This window comes from Fukomys damarensis, unplaced genomic scaffold (assembly GCF_012274545.1).
Source record: "Fukomys damarensis isolate Sample0158 unplaced genomic scaffold, DMR_v1.0_HiC HiC_scaffold_39, whole genome shotgun sequence".
NCBI lineage: Eukaryota > Metazoa > Chordata > Mammalia > Rodentia > Bathyergidae > Fukomys > Fukomys damarensis.
In genome coordinates, this window is record NW_022900951.1 from 48,077,441 (window position 1) to 48,096,816 (window position 19,376).

Consider the following 19,376-nt stretch of genomic DNA (forward strand, 5'->3'; position numbering starts at 1 on the left):
CTTCTTTATATCTGAGTAATATCCCCTTATGTATAGATACATTTTATTTATCCAATCATTTGTTGGTGGGTATACAGGCTGCTTCCAGGAGTTGGCTGCTACGAACTGAGTTGCTATAAACATTGGTATGTGTGCATTTCTGTTGTGTGATGTTTTAAGCTCTTTAGGGAAGATACCTAGGAGGGGAATACCTGGGTAATATGGAATTTGTAGTTTCAGTTCAGGAGCTAAATATGTATGTAGTTTTGTTTATCCCCACAATTGGTACATATCTTCCCCTTATCATTTTTGGGCCTTATTGCCTGTTTGTTGACTAACGTGTGCTTGTGGCCTACGTTGCTAACACATGAAACAGTTTTCAGTAGTATCTGTACTTATGCTTTTCACACTTATCTTGCTACACAGAGTTTTGTGCCCTCCCCATGAACAGACACAGAGAGTAGAAAATTAAATGGATGCTTAATATTTATGAGATTAATGCTGCTTTTGAAGCAGGAAACAGTGAAGACCTCAGCACAGGTAACTCTTTAAAATGAAGATAGGAACAAAATTGGCTTTTAATGATGCAGGTGGCTCAGTGAGTGACTCCTGTCAGTCTTGGGAGCACTGAATCGAAGTTTGCACTTCCTTATATACCTCTTTTTACATCTATAAAGCTTAATTCCATTTATATTTCTCTGGGAATATAGCAAGCAGGGTTGACACAAAACAAAGGAGTGGAGAGGGGGAGAGCAAAGAGTCCTGGCAGGACTTTCTGTGTCCATTACACTCCTTTGGTGATAGATTAAAGAAGTTATACGGCCACTCAGGTACATTCTACAAAGAGCATAGTTACCTAGTTACCTCATAGTTGCCTAATAACACAGTTAACACATAGTTGCCTAATAACATAATTAACTCATAGCTGCCCAATTCCATATGGAAGGGTTGTTTCCGCTCTCACTTCTGGCCTTTCCTTCTTCCAGCACATTTGAGGGACCCAGGACTGCCATGTCACAACAGTGCACACTCACATTTCTTGTTGCTGTAGGGGCAGACATCATGAAGTTGACAAGTGAGAACCTCAACATGGAATGAGCCATTCAAGAAATGGCTATGGTATGAGCATATGGAAAATGCCCCTAGAACACAATCCTTCCCAAGTGTGGGTCTCATAACTAGAAAAATAAGAAGTGGCTCCTACAGGTTGTCCCCTGAAATGTATGTTGCCACAGGTATGAGCCAGGATCTGATGCTGCAAAAAAGAAAATATAGCCAAAGGGGACCTACTCAGTCTACTCCAAACTGTACCTCCTTGCTTGGCAGTTCCTCTGCTGCTCCCCAAGTTCTGATCAGAGCTTTACATTCAGAGCTTCTCACCTTTACATCTCCCATTGGAAGCTATTCTCCCTGGTACCTCCAGGTGTCAATTTCAGAAACACCAACAGTCCATACTATACATATCAGCAAAGATGACTGAAGAGATTGGATGGAGAAAAGGGACTGGATTTGTGTGTGTGTGTGTGTGTGTGTGTTTGTGTGTGTGTGTATGTGTGTGTGTGTGTGTGTGTGTACTTAAGCATGTGAACATGCATGTGTGTGTATCAGATGGAGATATACTTTAATTGACACTGAAAATAAAATGGCCCAGAAAATATTGTAGTGAGAGTCTAGGACATGATAACATGGCTGGAGTAGTTGGATACAACCTACCAATTAAGGAGATTTACTGTGTGGGTGCAGAACGCAGCTCCCAAGCCTTACATGGGATCAAGCTGAGACTCGCGTCTGGTACCAATCTTCTGATAGAAGGCCACGCTAAACCTGGCACCTGATATCAATCTTCTAGCACAAGCTCAAGTGGGACCACCTGGATCAACTACCAAAGAAAACAAGCAAACAGCAGCAATTGACTTTGGGGCCACTGCCCTCTTGTTCTTGCAGTGGTCTATTTTGCTTTCGGGATGTATCTTCTCTTTTCTTTCTAAGCACGCTATTTTCCTTGAGCACTTTGTTTTCATTTATTCTCCCTTTTTTATTTATACCCTAAAGTAAACAGTGACCTTTCACATTCATCAAATGTCCTGATCAATTCATTGATTGGGAAAAATAAGAACCTGTAAAACACTTGGTCCATACTCCTATCTGATAGCAGTATGAGGAATTGCTGGACAACTGAATGTTCCAGAAATTTCACATAATTTAAACCATAGCCCTACCAATCCTGAAAAGCAGAAGGCATCTTTCAGAGTTAGGAGTTTCTCAAAGAGGGCTCTGAAGTTGAAGTTGCAAGACAAGGAATATAGCACAGGGATTGGAGATACAGTTGCCTTCCTAGTTGGGATACTCTGGTAGAACCGGATGGAAATTCCCTTTCCTCCATGTTGGGAGCACAGTCTCTGTTCAGAGCATGTGTTCTGCAAGTTAGTGCTGGTTTTCCTGGCCCAGGGGCTCCAAGAGCCATTCCTGGTCATCTGCTGCCGCCTTGTGTGGCAAGTGTGAACAGTACTCCCACAGCTGCTACATGAGAAACAGGACATTAGTGTGTCTGTACATGTTTTAATTAATTTTATTGGTACATTTTAGGTATATAATTTAATAACATTCATCATTGGAAATTTGCACCTTTATGTAATCTATCTTGGTTTTTATTTTTTCCCCATTTCCCTGCCCTCCCTTCAATCCTTCCCACCTCCATATTAACAAAGACTTTGTTTCCACTTTTTCATTTTCTCATATTAATTCCATTCCCTTCTTTCCTTTCCCCAATCCTTCCCACTTCCCCTTCCCCTTTGACCCTTTTCTTCCTATTTCACATTATCTATTAGACCTTTTAGTCCTTATTTTCACTTTCAGTTTCTCACATCAGAGAAATGATTTGGTATTTATACATGTGTGTTTTATTTATTTCACTTAAGAATATAGCCTCAGTGTGCATCCATTTAGCTATAAACGTGTCTAATTTCTCATTTTTATGGCTGAGTACAGCTATTCCCCTGCTGGGTATCTTCCAAAAGAAATTAAAAGAATCATACCACAGCAATATATGTGTTTATATATTTTTGTAATTTTAATCTTGCTACAGTTGATTAGATATACTAGTGTTTTTGTTTGTAGATAACCCCTGCTAGGTGATAGCACTTTTTCCACTTTGGTGAGACACAATTTACATGTAAATATGGTGTATATTTGAAATGTGCATTTTATATATATATATATATATATATAAAATGAAATGATAACTACAATCAACTTTATCAACTTTATGATGGTTATCATCACATCCATAATTACTTTTATGAATGTGTGTGGTGAGAATCCTTACCAGCTACTCTCTTAGAACATTTCAGATATATAACACATTAACTATAGTCACCATACTATGTGTTAAGTCTCTGGAAGCTATTCAACCTTTTACTGAAATTTTGTCCAATTGACCAGCATGTCTTTCCACCATCCCTGAGCCTTGGGAACCACTGTTCTGTAAAATGAAATTACTACCTCAACTTTATGCAGTATTTTTGGTGCCACTGTATTTTAACTGCAACCTGTCATATGAGGTCAGGTGGGGAATTTTTCACCTGTGGTGTCATATAAAGTTTCAGATTTTGGAGCATTACAGATTTTTGATCTTCTGGTTGAGATACTCAACATGTACTAGTCAAGTGCATTGAAAATGACACAGTTGAATGATTAAATAAGTTAACCTAAAGGAAGAAAAAAAGGAGGGAAGGGATGAAGAAAAGAAAAGAGGAAGGAAGCGACGTCTGCTTTCTTAAATTCACCACATTATTCAAAACAATACTAATATAGAACTCAACTATTTGTCTTTGGACATACAGATGGATAAACAAGTAGGAAAATTTTACACAAACACATGTGCATGAATGCTCCCCCCATTAACACATTGACTTCAACTACAAAAAAGGGAAGAATCCTGATATTTGAGACAACGTGATTGCTCTTCACAGTTGTTATGCTAGGCCAGAGACAGAAAAAAGAAAACTAATTTGAGATCTCACTTACATGTGGAATTTTCAAAAGGTCATAACATTTTAATGATGAGAAAATAATTTCTTCTCCGTTATATACATTTTGGTGCAGTTTGCGGAGCAGTGTTCCAAGAAAAATCACCGATAGTTATTCTCTGAGATTTGCCATCGTATTAGTAAAGTATTCCCCCACAGGATCTCATTGGGAAGTTACAATGATTTTACGAGGTTTCTTCCCAAAATCAAGTGAAAGGGAGGAAAGAAATGGACTGCCATTTGTGTAGCTCACAGACTTCAAACTTAACTGCAGACTGGGAGGGAGGTTATTCTTGAGTGAGGGAAGGGGTTGAGAATGTGATGAGAATAACTGAGGCATGGTGATTGCATCCTGTGTGTTCAAAAAGATGTGCCTTAATTCACCTCTAACCTGTGTGACCTAAGTCAATCATCCACAAAAGGGTTGGAATTTTGCTACCATCATTATCTTCAATTCAAAAAGAGATAAAACTAAGCTCAGTGAATCAGTTAGTGTTCTCTAAAAGAAAAGATTGTACTTCGGCCAACTGATAAAAAAAACTATTGATACCATTTTTTAACCCCCACATTAAATTCTGACTGTCTACTTAATGGGCCCATACCTGAGGAATGCAATCCTGAGTAGCCTATGGTAATGGGAATGATCTTCCTAGATGCAGTTAGCAAGCAAGACCATGCTGACATTCCTTGGGACCCACCCTCAGTACTCACTTTTGACTCTTGGCCTATAACCAGGCTCAAATCTCAGAAGGCTCATAAAGGTGAGGTACATAGTGTGACCAATGAAGAGGTTCACTGTACTCCCAAAGAATTTCTTGAATTTTTTAATTCTTATAAGCAGAGGACCAAGGAAGAAATATTGGAATGGAGTCTATGAATGTAGGACAACAGTGGAAGAAACATAATCTTAGATTAGGTTGAGTTTCTTGATATGGGCCCATGAAGTAGAAATTCTGAATTTAATGTAGCTTGTGAAGTTTTTAAAAGGTGCATTTGGCTGATTGGCTGAAGTATTGATCAAAAGTTGGCCCACTTTAAACAATCTAGAGATGCCAGATATCCCTTAAATTACTGTTGATGAGGTGGATTTAAAGCCTCAGTGAAATGGAAATGTTGGCCTGCACTTGCTGGGTAAAACCTAACCCACCACACTGGGAGAATCCAGAAAAAGTACATTGCACTAACATCTGAAGAAACAGAATTGTGAGGGCAGCAACAGTATCCTTGAAGGGTCCTGTCATTGCTCTTCTCTGTATGACAGAAATTTTGTGTACAGAATATAGTAACTCAACTGGGAAACTTAAAGGCAATGGCTTTAATTGGATCCTGAATTGGCAAGGGTCAAGTGGCAGCACTCAGGTGCCAAAGACAAGGTATATATGTATTTATTGTAATGGACAGCAGAAACAGTCATGGTCTGGCACATATAGGCCCATGGCACTGGCTCATTAGTCATGGTGTTCCCAGAAGTGAAACAGACAGAAGCCTACTAAGTTTTCACTTGGTTTATGTAAACAGAAATATTTTAGGGCAAATCAGAAGAAATTGTAGCAAGAGAGAATCATGGCCCCTCAATCAATTCCCAGATTTGAGCCAGTTTACAGATCCAGAACATCTTGAATGAAGGGGAGTCTGGGTCCTCTTGAGGAAGGACCCTGATATACTACCAAATAGTTATATCATCAATATTTTTTCGTCTTTCCCCAAAGGGACCTAAGGCATTTTACTAGGGTACATTAGAGAAGGGGAAATGATCAGACATTTCTGGGACTAGTGGACATTGGTTCTGAACTAATGACTATTCTGTAAAATCCAAAATATCACTGTGGTCCCAGTAAGAGTAGGGGCCAGTGGCGGTCACATAATCAATAGAGTTTTAGTCAAAGTCCAACTCATAGTGGCCCTGGTAGGTTCCCAAATCTATCTGGAGTTTTTTCACCAGTTCCAGAATGCATAACTGGTATAGATATACTTAGTAAGTGTTATAATCCCCACACTGGCTTACTATAGTTTGATGGTTATTATTGTGGGAAAGACCAACTGCAAGCTATTAGAGTTGCACCTACCTGGGAAAATATTAAATCAAAAGCAACACTGCATCACTGGAGGGATTGCAGAGACGAGTGCCACCATAAAAAACCAGAAAGATACAGGAGTAGTGACTTTGACCACGACATCTGCACTTAACTTTACTATTTGGCCTGTGCTAAAGATAGATGGTTCTTGGAGAATGATAGTGGATTACCATAAGCTTAATCAAGTGGTGACTCTAATTGCAGCTGCTGTAGCAGATATGGTGTCCTTAATTGAGCAGATGAACACATCTCCTTGGTGCCTGGTATGCAGCCATTGATTTGGTGAATGCTTTCTTCTCCATACCCATCCATAGGGCCCATCAGAAGCATATCTTGGCTCGTATGACTGCTCTGTCTTAACCAACCAAAGCTTTGACCTTGGCTGTACTGCTTCACCTTTGAGATAAAAATTATAAAGATACTCAAAGAATTTTCCCCATTTCCTGCAGGTGTCCAATGAAAGAAGCGCCTCACTTCTTGAGTCTTCTGCCTATCTGTATCGAGATTCCCCCAAAGCCTCATGCACTCATAGGTGGGGCTTTTTGGAGCTGGCTGGAACTAGGGTGTGATTCTGGAACTAAGCGTGTGTGTTACAAGCCCAAATCCAGCGGAAAAGACTGAAAACGTTCTCTAGCACCCTATCAATGAGAGACCTCATGTACTCCCACAGTGAGTGGTTTTCCTCCTGGCAACAACTTTGTTTAGCTACAGATAACTCCTTGTGTTCTTTGTCTGGAGCCTACTGGAAGAGGAAACATACACACACAAACAATCAGAATAATGTTGATGATTACATGTCCTCTGATTCATGTCTGTTTGGCACTTTGAAACATTTTATAGCAGTTCTTTGTTTCATGCCACAAGAGTTCATTTTGAAGTAAGAGTGACATCATAAAACAATGCAGCTGAATTGCAGGTCAAGCGGGCATTCTGAAAGCAATGCTGGAATTATGTAGTACTGAGAAAGGCAGTCCCAAGTCATGCTCCTCACTGAAAACTGTGTCAGGTTTTGTGTAGATTTCATGGATCTACAAAGACCAGCTCCTCGGAGAAGAGACCCACTCACACAATGAGCAGTTACTTGTTCGGGGCCTATTGTGTGCCAGGGCCTGTGCTAGCTCTGGGGATGCAACACTGAACAAAGCAGGATGAGGAACACACTTCCAAGGAGTTTGCATCCTCTCAGGAGTGGCTTTGAGGCCTCTCTTTTTCTCTTTTGCAGGGCTATTCCATGAACTGCAAGAGCACATAGCCAGGAACATTCACTGAAGATTTTAGGCATCAGGCAGAAGAAGAGAGAAGATAGAATTGGTTAAAGTTTCATTGGTAGATTGTGGTGATTGACTGGATTTGAGGAGGGCTGGCAGGAGCTGGTGGCCAGATGGTGGTGTCTTTCACAGAGCCATTGACATTAGAGAAGGCAAACTTTTGCAAGTTGTTAGTGTAAATTTAGATTTGTGCACATTGCGTGTCAAATGTGGGACCACAAGATGAAATTGTCTGACAGACAACTTGATACTCAAGACCATCACAAAGGAGAGAAATTGAGCTGCAGATATGTACGGCTTGGTGTCATTAGAGGATGACAACAAAACATGGTGATTAAATTTAAGAATGCCTGTGTTTGCATCTAAGATCTAATGATTACTGCATCTGCTACTTGGTGTAGCATTCTGAAGCCCTCTGTGTCTGTTTCATAATCTAAATGAAAAAGACAATGATAATATTCTCCAGTAATTGCTTAATACTGCTGTGATCATTTAGAGAGATGTAATGCTCCATTTTGTAAATTACGTATGGCTGGTCAAATGTGAGTTATCCCCTTTGCAAAAGGAGAAGCATTCTGTTATAATCTGCTTGAGTATGCATGTGAACTCTATTGAGATAATTTCATATGTCTCTGTTCCTGTCAGAAATAGATGTAAAAAATGAATACAAATGTTATGCATTGATGTATACTCTAAAAGAAATAACATCCCCAGCCAGCCACACAGCCCACTACATTTTAATGCCTCTACCTCTGGTCTACTCCTTCCTGGACACACCCCCGTTATCACCACCCTACATACATTCCCCTACCGTCAGATGGATGGGTTTTATGGGTTTTATGATCAATTTCCTCATCACTCCACTGTTACATCACCTCTAGTACACTGAAAACTCTTTTTTTGGTCATCAGGATTCCCAGAAAACCAGTACAACCTGGGAGAGGGCCCAGAGCCAACACACTGTCCATTGGGGGTAAGTGGGTGGAGGGGTGTTGATTTCAAAGGTCTCATTGAGAGAGTAGTGCTTGGTTTGACAGGGAAAACAAAAAGAAAGCTAACTGACTTGTCACGCTAAGAAGCCAATTACCAGTAAGCCCCTGGACTTTCATCCTCCAGTCGTTCCATACATAGAGGGTGGGAGTTAAAGACACTGTTTATCTAACATCACATCCCTGAAAGGAAAGATCTGCTCTTCCAGAGAATTTTGCCTTCTCTCAAGAATCTTGCCACATCCATTCACCATTTCCTAGGCAAAGTTTAAAAGAGGATCCAGCTTCTCCAGCAGATCAGGAGGGCCTTACTCTGGAAAGTCTAACACCTATCTTCTCCCAAGGCAGTACTTCATACCATAGTGAGACGAACTGAGGCACCATTCAGCACCAAGACAAAGTGGAAGTGATGGGGGGGGGCAGAAGAAGAAAGAGGAAAAGGAGGAGGAACGGAGAGGAGGAGGAGGAAGAGAAAGGAAAAAGAAAGAAATGAAAGACAAAGAAAGAGAAATAAGGAAAGAAAGAAAGACAAAGAAAAGGAAGGAATGAAGGATGAAAGGAAGAAAGAAGAGGAGGAGGTGAGGGGAGGGAATGAGAGGAGAAGGGAGAAAGACCAGTTGAGGGTGCAGGTAGTGTTTTCATAAGACCATGCACACATGTGTTCCTTATTTCTAACCATGAAAGTGGCTTCCTAAGTGAGAAATTGTGGGTTTCTCATGTCCTGTCTCTAGTGTCATGGCTGTCACTTAAAACCCTTTGTGTAGAATATTTGGTCTTTTGCTGGTTGGGGAAATAGGATTTTGAGACTTTGCGTGGCACTCAGGAGCTAATTGGTACTGAATCAGTGTCAGCAATCATTGTTTTCTTAGCTTCATGCCACACAATTCACAATCTCCTCCTGAAAGGGTAAAATAATTTAAGAGCCCCCAAGGCTCCTGTTCCCTAGATATTCCACTGCACAGATATCTAGGTATTGCTGTGTGGGGACAACCTGTAAACACACTACTGTGTGTTACTGACCACCTGAGCTGCAGGGCCCTCCTCCTTTAAGATCCAGAGAGTATCCTGGATCATGTGACTTGGCCACTGAAGAAGGCCATAGAAAAAGGAGGAGGAGGAGTATGGGAAGCCCATAGGAGCAAAGACCACCCTCAGTTAACAGGCGGCGGAGGAACAGGGGCCTTCTACATCTGCAAGAAACCAAATTCCCTCAACAATCTGAATGAGCTTGGAACTGGGTTCTTTCTCAGGCCTTGAGTTTGAAGTCTTGTATGAACCCCAAAAATGGGATACAGCTAACCCCACCTGTACTCCTGACAGATGGGAACTATGAGATAGTAAATGTCTGTCATTTAAAACCATAATATTTGTGGTAAATTGATATGGCTGTCATTATGGTTTGTATCTAGATGTCTCCCCAAAGCCTCCTGTGGTCATAGGAGGGGTCTTTTGGAGGTGGCTGGATCTAGGGATCAAAGATGTGATGCTGGGATTGTTTCCTGGTGTGATGCTAGGATTAAGGTATCTGGGTGTGAGTGCTACCAGCCCTAAGGGTTGGTACAGTGGGTAGGATATAAGGGACAGAAAGAAGTTTGTCACTTATCACTTGCTGCATGCTGCCTTTGCTACCTTCTGCCTGACCTGAACTATCTGTCTTCTGTGATGCCCCTCTACCATGTCACTCTGCCTTGCAACCAGCCGATTATGGACTGAAACTTCTACGAACTGTGATTCAAGATAAGCTTCCTCCTTTAAATTTGGGTGGCAGGTATTTTGTCTCAGCAACAAGGAAAGTAACTAATACAGCAGCAATGGAAAAGCAATTCAGTATGGAAAGTTATGTTTTCTGTATTAAAACAATTACAGTATCTCATTCTGGAATGTGTAAGGTGCTATTAGACAACTTTAAAAAATGATGTTCTAGCTGGGGATTTAGCTCAGCGGTTCGGTGGCCTGCTTTGCAAGTGCAAGGACCTGAGTTCAATCCCTGGTTTAAAAAAAGAAATGATGTTCTTGTTTCCCATCTGAACTCAGGAATGTCTAGTGAGAGCATAACTCCTTGGATAACCACTTCACTGGCATGGTCCAGATAGCTGAGATTAGAATTTTATTCTCATTTAAAAATTTGGTCATATGAGTGGTGTGTCAAGAGAAAATATGAGTGGTGCAAGAGAAAATAAGAAAAGCCTTTATGGTAATGAGCAGAATTTTTAATAAGACCCAGTAACTGTCATGTAGCAACATGGAAAAGCTATGGGGTGTTATCTCCTGCACGAGAACTCCTGGTATTTGATAAACTCCACTACTGAAGGATATTGTGAATACCTTTAGAGATGAGAAGCAAGTTTCCAGTTGAAAATTGCATGTGGATAGAGTGTTTGAGATGTGTTTGATACTCAGCTTAACTTTCAGTGTTAAGCCATGTTGAGGCGTAGGGCAAGGCAATGATCCATGCTGAAGGAAGAAGGATCTTATGTAACCAAAGGGATGTTTACACACTGAGCAGGTTTGAAGAAGTAAGGAAGTAAGGCCGGATAAGGGGGAAGTGTGAATGGTGAGTGTGAATAAAAACAGATGACCAAATCACAATGGAGAGATTGGTAACATTCACAGGGTAAAGACTGCATTTCAATACATGTTGGTCGAAAATGTGTGAGTTGCTCATATGCAAGTGAAGGTAATAATAGCATATATCATACGAGGACACTGATGGTGAACTTTTTAGAGTTTTCAATGATACAAATAGCCCACTGGGGCACTTGTGCCATAGGTTTATCACCACTTGCCTAGTAGAAGCTGTTCCTAAGAACGTGGGCTGCAGGGCCCTCCTCTATATTCCCAGTCTCCCTTGGCTCAGGTCTGCCATGCCTCCCATCACTTGGGCTATTATAAACTTCAATTTGGCCACCCTCCCTTACAGAGTGTGAGCCCTTTGAGGACTCTTATGCTTCAAGGAAAGTTTCTGGGTGTGCAAAGTCTGCCAAAGCCAGAATCCTGAGCCTGGAGCTCAGCAGGGTTTCAGGTACATTATTATTAAGTGATGACATCCTATGCTATTCACTCACTGTAGAGCAAGTTTCCTGTTACTGTCATTTTGTTTATTGGAAACACTATATTGTACACAAATCAATGTAATAAACATCTTGGCTTAATTTTCTGTTAATCCAGAAGTTTTTTGGTGACCTTTTTCCTCCACACTTTTCTCGGAGCCCTATCATATCAGTGTAAACATGCACATTTTCTCTGTCATAATGTATTTTTGTCAGTGAAGAACAGGGCCGCATAGAGAATTCCAGGAAGCCTTCTTATATGCAAGGAACTGATATAGCAGAGTCGTCCCTGAGTGAAAACTTACAGGAAAAACAGAGCCTTACCAAGGAAGATATTTTTACTGCATGCACAGGAGGCACAGATGCCATTTAGGTTTATCTCTTCGGATTCATGACAACAAGCCCAGCAATCAGGCGATGTGGGAAGTCTGGATGATCTTTCTCACCTCTGCTTCTACTTTTCCTGCTTCTGTGGGTCACTTTTTTGTCAGTCTGTTTCACTGGCTCCTTTCCCTGTGTTTAGATTCTTATGAGGTCAAATGTTGCAATGCTCTCTAGAGGTCTCACTATCCAGTATAGCAATGGAATCATGTTCCTAATGATCATCAGTGATGCCCTAAAATACCAAACGTCAAAATATTCATTGGAACAAAGATTTTCTGAAACTTCATGTCTCCCATTCCACTTGGATATGGAGTCCAAATAGTGGCCTGAGAAGAGGATCCGTCTAGATTTTCACTCCTAGCATGAGTCTCACAACATACCAGAATAGAGACGTATCTTTGGCTTGTAATTATACCAGAAAATAAGAAAGAAGGTTTCCTATGCCTGAGAGGTTGTGGGTAAAACCTGAGAGAATTAGCTTTTGAGGCAACCTCAAACACTGAAGAGGGATAGGAGGATGAGAACTGCTGAAAATTACCAAGAACTCAGGATGGAGGAGGGTCTTAGCATGAACACGGTTCACAGTTGGAGGGGTTGCCTGAGGTAGGAAAAGTATAGAGGGGCAGCCAAATAGTGGGGTCCCCTCCTCACCTTGGGAAGCACTTGGAAGCAGAGGCTCCTCCCTTCAAGTGTAGGCATCTTCCAGTTTTATATCAGTGTTGGCAACCCTTGCTTAAATGTTCCATTCTCCGTTTGTTCTTCTCTGGTGCTCATTTTATCATGAAAAGAAAAAAAAATCTTCTCAAAACTTGAAAATGAAATATTCTTCCCTAAGCACACCCAGTTCTATTTTGCCAGATATGTGAGAGAGGCAAAATTCAATGCTGTCCCTGGATTGAGGGTGCAAAGCATGTATTCAGGATCACAAAATTACCACCCTACGGTGAATAAGAACGCTCATAGGAGCACTGTCTTGAGACAGAGATTCCAGGGGCCAGAGAAGAGAGAAAGCTGGGAGATGAGGGACAGATAGAGGTGACAGGGAAAGCCTGGGCCTTTTTGTGATAGGGGATTATCTGAGAATTGCTTAGAAACTTGTCAGGCATGGTAGAAAGGCTGTGCATATTGGGGAACTAACCCAAATTGTCCTACACATCATGGGTCTCAGCCTTTCCTTTCCTTGCTGGCATCCTTGGCTGACATCACACCCTGTTCCATCACTGTCCTGGCCAAAGCCTCAGAGGGTCCTCATTTCTTTCTTCTTCTGACTTTCTCAAATCTACCTTGGGTTGCAGCTTGATTGCTGAGTGTTCGTCCTCCATTATGTAAGATCATGTCTCCTACTAAGTAACATAGAGATGAGAATGAGCCTTTTCAGGTAACTTTCATATTGCCTACACTCCCAACACAGTTATACAGTCTCCAGAGTCAAATTTCGCAAGTCAAATCATGACCTGCTTCTATGAGATGCTTCAATAGCTCCCCTTTTCTTTCAGTCTGAGGAAACATTAAACACTGACATCTTTGAACAGAAGGACAGGGGTTGATATGCAAAATGATTCATGGCCAATTATTCTTTGATGTGTTTATGCCTCAATTGTGACACAGGTAAGTGTACAAACCTATTCCCTGGTCTGATTTGAAGGTAAAAGAGAAGAGAGGGAGGGAGAGTGGGACAGAGAAGAGGAGAAGGAGAGGAAAAGAAAAAAGAGAGGAGGATGAAGGAGAAGGAGGAGGAAAAGAAGAGAAAAAGCAAGAACAGGAAGACATTCTTCCTTGGTAATTTGAAACATGAATATTGCCATCCTGTTTTTCAAGCTCTGAAAATGAAGTCCATTGACATTTTGAGCCCAGTTGTTCTGAATGTGAGATTCATGGTTGTTCTTTTTTTTTTTCTTAAAAACATTTTATGGCTACTCAAGATTCCTGTTTGTAACTGTCAGCAGTCTTAGATCATTCCACATCCTTTAGAAATTAATTTCCTTGGTATGTTTTAAATATACATAATGATCAGTCATCATAGGAAATTAGTACCTGCACATAATATATCTTGATTCTTCTTTTGGCCCCACTTCCTTCTGCTCCCTTTAACCCCTCATCCCCTCCTTATTTACAAAAGTTTTGTTTCCATTTTTTACTTCTACTACCTTTTATTTTTCTTTTCCCTTCCTTTCTTTCCTCCTACTCCCTCCTTTGTTCCCCTTCCCCTTTAAGCATTTTCTTCCCATTTCTCAATACCTAGTATACATTTTGGTCCTCATTTACCTTTTAGGTTTCTCACACCAAAGAAACAATGTGATACTTAAACATGTGTTTATGATTTATTTCACTTATAAATATGGTCTCAAGGGGCATCCATTTACCTAGAAATGTCTCAAGTTTATCTTTTTTATGGCTGAATAGCACTCCATTGTATATAAAATGCCCACATCTTCTTTATGGATTTATTGGTTGATGGGTATTTTGGCTGTTTCCAAGATTTAACTGTTACAAACTATGCCACTATAGACATGGGTGTGCATATATCGTTATGGTATGATGCTTTTAATTCTTTTCAAATAATATCAATAAGGGAAATAGCTGGAGGAAATGGAACTTATAGTTCTACTTTTCTGAGGAATCTCTATGGATTTCCACAGTGGTTACACCAGTCTATGCTCCCAGCAACAGTGGAGAAGGGTTCCTTTTTTCCCAACAGCCCCATCAGCATCTGTTACCGTGAATTTCTGGAGTGAGATGGGATCATGGTGTATTTTAATTAGATCTCTCAAATAACCAGTGATGTGGTTTATAGATGTATTTGCCATTTGTATATCTTCATTTGAGAAATGTGCATTCATCTCAGATGCCCATTTTTGGATTGGGTCTTTACATTTGGGGAGTTTGAATTTTTCAGTTCTTTATATATTCTAGATGTCAGTCTTTCACCTGAGAAACAGCTGGCAAATTTTTTTTCCACTCTATGTACCGTCTCTTCACTCTGTTAAGGTGGTTTATTTTGCCATGCAAAAGCTTTTTAATAAAATGAGACCTCAGTTTTTGGGTCATTGTAATATTTCCCATCTGATTGGAATTTGTTCATAAGTCTTTGCCTACACCTATGTCTTCAAGAATTCCACCTATTCTCTCTTCAAGCAGATTTAGTGCTACTATATGAATATTTAGATTTTTGATCCATTGTGATTTTAGTTTAGTGCATGGTGAGAGACATGGGTCTAATTTTAGTGTTTGGCATATGGAAGGCCAGTTTTTCCAACATCATTTATTAAAGAGAGTATTTTTCTTTCAGTAAAGGTGTTTGGCCCTTTTGTTGGAGATAAGGTGGCAAAGTCTGTTTGGTGTTGTTTCTGCATCTTCTAGTCTATTCCATTGATTCTCAGGTCTGTGGTTTTTTTGTTTTGTTTTTTCGCCAGTACCTTGCTGTACTTACCACAGTAGCTCTGTAGAATAATTCCACATCAGGGATTGGGATGCCCCCTGCCTTGCCTTTATTGCCCAGAACTGCTTTTGTTATTCTTGGTCTCTTCTCATTCCAAATGAACATTAGGAATATTTTATCTCATTTTTTGAGGTATGCTATTGGTATTTTGATTGGGAATCCATTAAATATGTATAACAATTATGTGAGTATGATAATTTTCAGTATGTTGATTCTTTCTACCAAAGAGCAAGGGATAACTTTCCATTTTCTGATATCCTCTTCAATCTCCTTTTTAAAAAGTACTGTAGTTTTCAATACAAAGACCTTTTACTTTCTTTTTCAATTGATTCCTAAGTATTTCATCTTTTTATGATATTGTGAAAGGGATGGTTTCTACAATTTCTCTCTCAGTAAGTTTGTTATTTCTGTACAGGAATGGTATTCATTTTTGTGTGTTGACTTTGTATCCAGCTACATGACTAAATTTGATAATTAAATCTAGATGCCTTTTATGGCAGTTTTTGAGGTCTAATATATATAGAGTATCATGTCATCTACAAATAATGATAGTTCAAATTCTTCCTTTTCTATCTGTATTCCTTTTATTTATTTTTCTTGTTTAATGGCTGACTAATGTCTCCAGAACTATATTTAAAAGGAGTCGCGATAGTGGACATCCTTGTGTTGTTCCTGATTTTAATGTGAAGGATTTCAGTTTTTGGCCATTTAGTATGATGTTGGCTGTTGGTTTTTCATAGATGGCTGTTATCAGATTGAGATAAAACTTTCTATTCTAATTTTTTGTAGCGTTTTTGTCATGAATTGATTTTAGACATTGTCAAATGCTTTTTAATTGAAATGATCATGTGTTTTTCCCTTGGTTCTGTTAATATGGTATATTACATGTATTGATTTGCCTGTGAGGAACCACCCTGAATCCCTGGGATAAATCTTACTTGGTTTATTTGTATAATCTTCTTGATGATTTGCTACATTCTGTTTGACACTATCTTATTGAGGATTTTGCATCTACATTCATTAGGGAGATTGTCCTGTAGTTCTCTTTTTTTGTGTATAACTTTCTCTGGTTTTGGTATCAAGATATTATTTTCCTCTAGATATGACTTTGAGAGTATTGCTTACCTTTCAATTTAAGAGTTTGAGGAATAGGAGCATTAGATTCCTAAATTTCTTGTAGAATTCAGCAGTGAATCCACCTGGAACTGGATTTTTGTTATCAGGTTTTTAAATTACCTCTTCAATTTCATTGACTGATACTGGGTTATTTTTTATATCTTATTGATTCATCTTTGGTGATTCATATGCATCTAGGAATCTTGCTCTGTTTTTCTGTATTTTCTATCCTGTGAGAATAAAGGTTCTCCAAATAGGTACTGATGATCTTCTGGATTTCTGCAGGATCCCCTGAGGTTTTACCCTTTTCATTTATTACATGGATTTGACTTTTTTATTTCCTTCTTTTGATAAGGTTAGTTAAGGGTTTATTAATATCATTTAGTCTTTCAAAGAACCAGGTCTTCATTTCATTGATTCAACTGCATTAATTTCTGCTGTAATCTTTATAATTTCCTCCCTCCTACAAGCTTTAGGCTTGACTTGTTTTTTCCAGAAGTCTGAGGTTCAACATTAGGTTGTTTACTTGAACCCGTTCTGCTTTCCTTACATGAGCATTCACCACTAAAAATATCCTTCATCAGACTGCTTTAATTGTGTCCCATAGCTTGCAGAATGGTGTATTTGAATTATTTAATGGTAGAAACTAATTCTTTAATTTCATATGAGCTATTGTTTGTTCAGTAGGGTGCTATTTAATTTCTATGTGTTTATGATTTTTTTGTAGTTTCTTTTGCCATTGATTTCCAATTTCATTGCACTATGGCCAGGTAAAATGAATTGGATAATTTCAATTCCTTTGCATTTACTTCAGCATGTGCTATGATCTAGGCTATGCCTTATTTTGGAGAATGTCCTGTGTGCAGCTGAGAAAAAGTATATTCTGACATTGTGGGGTGGAATACTCTGTAAACATCCACTAAGTCCATATGTTCACAGGTCTTTTTCAGTTCTGATATTTCTTTGTTAATTTTCTTGTCTAGTTTATCTATTTGTGATAGAGGGGTTTTGACAACCCCCATTACAATTGTGTTAATGCTTATGTGATATTTCATGTCTGTTAATGTTTGTTTTATAAAGTAGGGTGATTTGGAATTTGGTACATACATATTTATGATTGCTGTTGCTTCTTCTTGGAATTTTCCCTTGAAAGTGTGTAGTGACATTCTTTGTATCTTTTGAGCAGTCTTAGCTTGAAGCCAAATTCTCTGCAAACATAATAGCTGTCCTTAATTTTTTTCCAGGTTCTTGTCACATGAAGCTTTGTTTTCCACCCTTTGACTTTCAGTCTATGAATTTCTTGTTGAGTTAACTGTTACCAGTATGCAGAAAATTGTTTGATTTTTTTTTGTTGTTGTTTTTTGAGACAGTGTCTCATTATGTTGTTGAGACTGACCTGGAACTCACTATGTAGCCCTGGCTGGTCTCGAACTCATAGCAATCCTCCTGCCTCAGCCTCCTGAATGCTGGAATTACAGGCCTGTGCCACAACACCTGGCCTAATCTTGTTTCTTGATTCATTCTGCCAGTCTATTTCTTTTGATTGATGAATCGAGACCATTTATATTGATGGTTATTGGCTTATCCTTGTCATATTATTTTCTTGTGCTGGTACCCTGTCTTTCCTCTCTGTTTACTTGCTTAATTTGCCTGGTGACTTCTTTTTATTGGTGTTCTTGGAATTGTGGTCTTTGTTATATCTTTCTAAATTATCTTTAAGAACATTTTATAGAGTGGGTTTCATGGTCATGAATTTCTTCCATTGTTCTTTGTCCTGGAAGTATGCTATTTCTCCATCGATTCAAAGTTAGTTTTGCAGGGTACATCAATTTGTGTCAAAGGTTGTTTTCTTTTAGGACTTGAAATACTTCACTCCAAGCTCTCTTTGACTTAAGGGTTTGTATTAAGAAGTCTGCTATGATTCTGATGGGCTTTCCTTTGTATGTGATTTGCTTCTTTGCTCTAAATGCTTTTATAATTTTGTTCTTCTGATGGGTTTCTGGAATCTTGACTATTATATTCCTAGGTACAGATTTTTTTTAATCACAGCTAGTTAAAGTCCTATATATCTCACTCATCTGTACATCAAGTTCTATTTCCCTGCTTGGGAAGTTTTCTGCCATTAGTTCTGTGGACAGGCTTTTTATGTGCTTTGCATTGATTCCTGCTTTTTCATTGACTCTGGTTAGGCTTTTGCTGTTCTTCTTTCCATAATCTTGCAGCTGTTAGATTTTTCATGGTTCCTTGCTATTTCTGGATGTTTCTTTTTGTGATCACTCACCTCAATCCTGTCTTCTAGGCCTAATATTCTGTCTTCACTTTCATTCATTCAGCTTTGCAAAATTTCAAGGAAGTTTTTAACTTCCTGGATCTTTGTTTGAATCTTTATTCTGTATTTCATTTCCTTCCTATTTTGGGCATTAATGGTTTACACTATTTTCCTAAGCTCCTCTATTTTTTTAACCTATGTTTCTCTAAATTTGTTGAGCAGGTCTTTCGTTATGATAGTTTCTTTTTTTCCTGAGAGATTGTTTCTTTTCTGATTTTCTCTATATTCATACACCTGTTTATTTCTCCTCCTATCATTCAGAAAATTTCAGTGGCTGGCTTTGATTTCTTGTATCTCATTGTCCCCTGGATTTATCCTGAGTGGGCTGGAGATCTGGGATTGCATTTTGGTTCTGTGTTTTGTTATTTTCTATTTTTAAATTTCAATTTGTTTTCTGTGTCGATACTTGTAAGTTTCTTATGTTAGGTAGCTTTATCACAATATGATGGCTTCTGTAGGAAAAGTCTATACCTCAGGGATGTATTCTAGATGTTGCTGACTCTTGGGCTTTGTGTCTGTCCCAGGATCCCACCTTTCAAATATGTTAGGGATGAGAAGTTGCTACCATTTTGGCTCAGCTCCAAGTCCTTTGGTACTGGACTATGTTGATGATTATGACCCCAATCACAATGCTGTCATACAATTGTGAACAGCTTCTTACAATAGGTATGGTATCCTGGCTAAAGTAGTAAAATTAGCAATAACAACACCATCAGGCA

General features: G+C 39.2%; 1 protein-coding gene across 13 annotated transcripts in view; it reads right to left on the minus strand.

Annotated features, from left to right (window-relative positions):
* Alas2 (5'-aminolevulinate synthase 2) overlaps window positions 1–19,376 on the minus strand; it is a 129,952-nt gene that overhangs the window by 53,604 nt on the left and 56,972 nt on the right. For 4 of the 13 annotated variants that reach the window (XM_010610109.3, XM_010610108.3, XM_033760127.1 and 1 more), the window contains exon 1: window positions 12,425–13,924. The exons of 4 other annotated variants lie outside the window; for them this stretch is intronic. Coding sequence is in view for 5 of the 9 variants with exons in the window: in XM_010610104.3 (XP_010608406.1) it covers window positions 12,425–12,472 (48 nt within the window). In the remaining 4 variants the exon portion in view is untranslated. Of the gene's footprint in view, window positions 1–12,424; window positions 13,925–19,376 lie in introns of those variants that run through there. 5 more of the 13 variants (XM_033760125.1, XM_033760124.1, XM_010610106.2 and 2 more) reach the window with 3 other exon arrangements.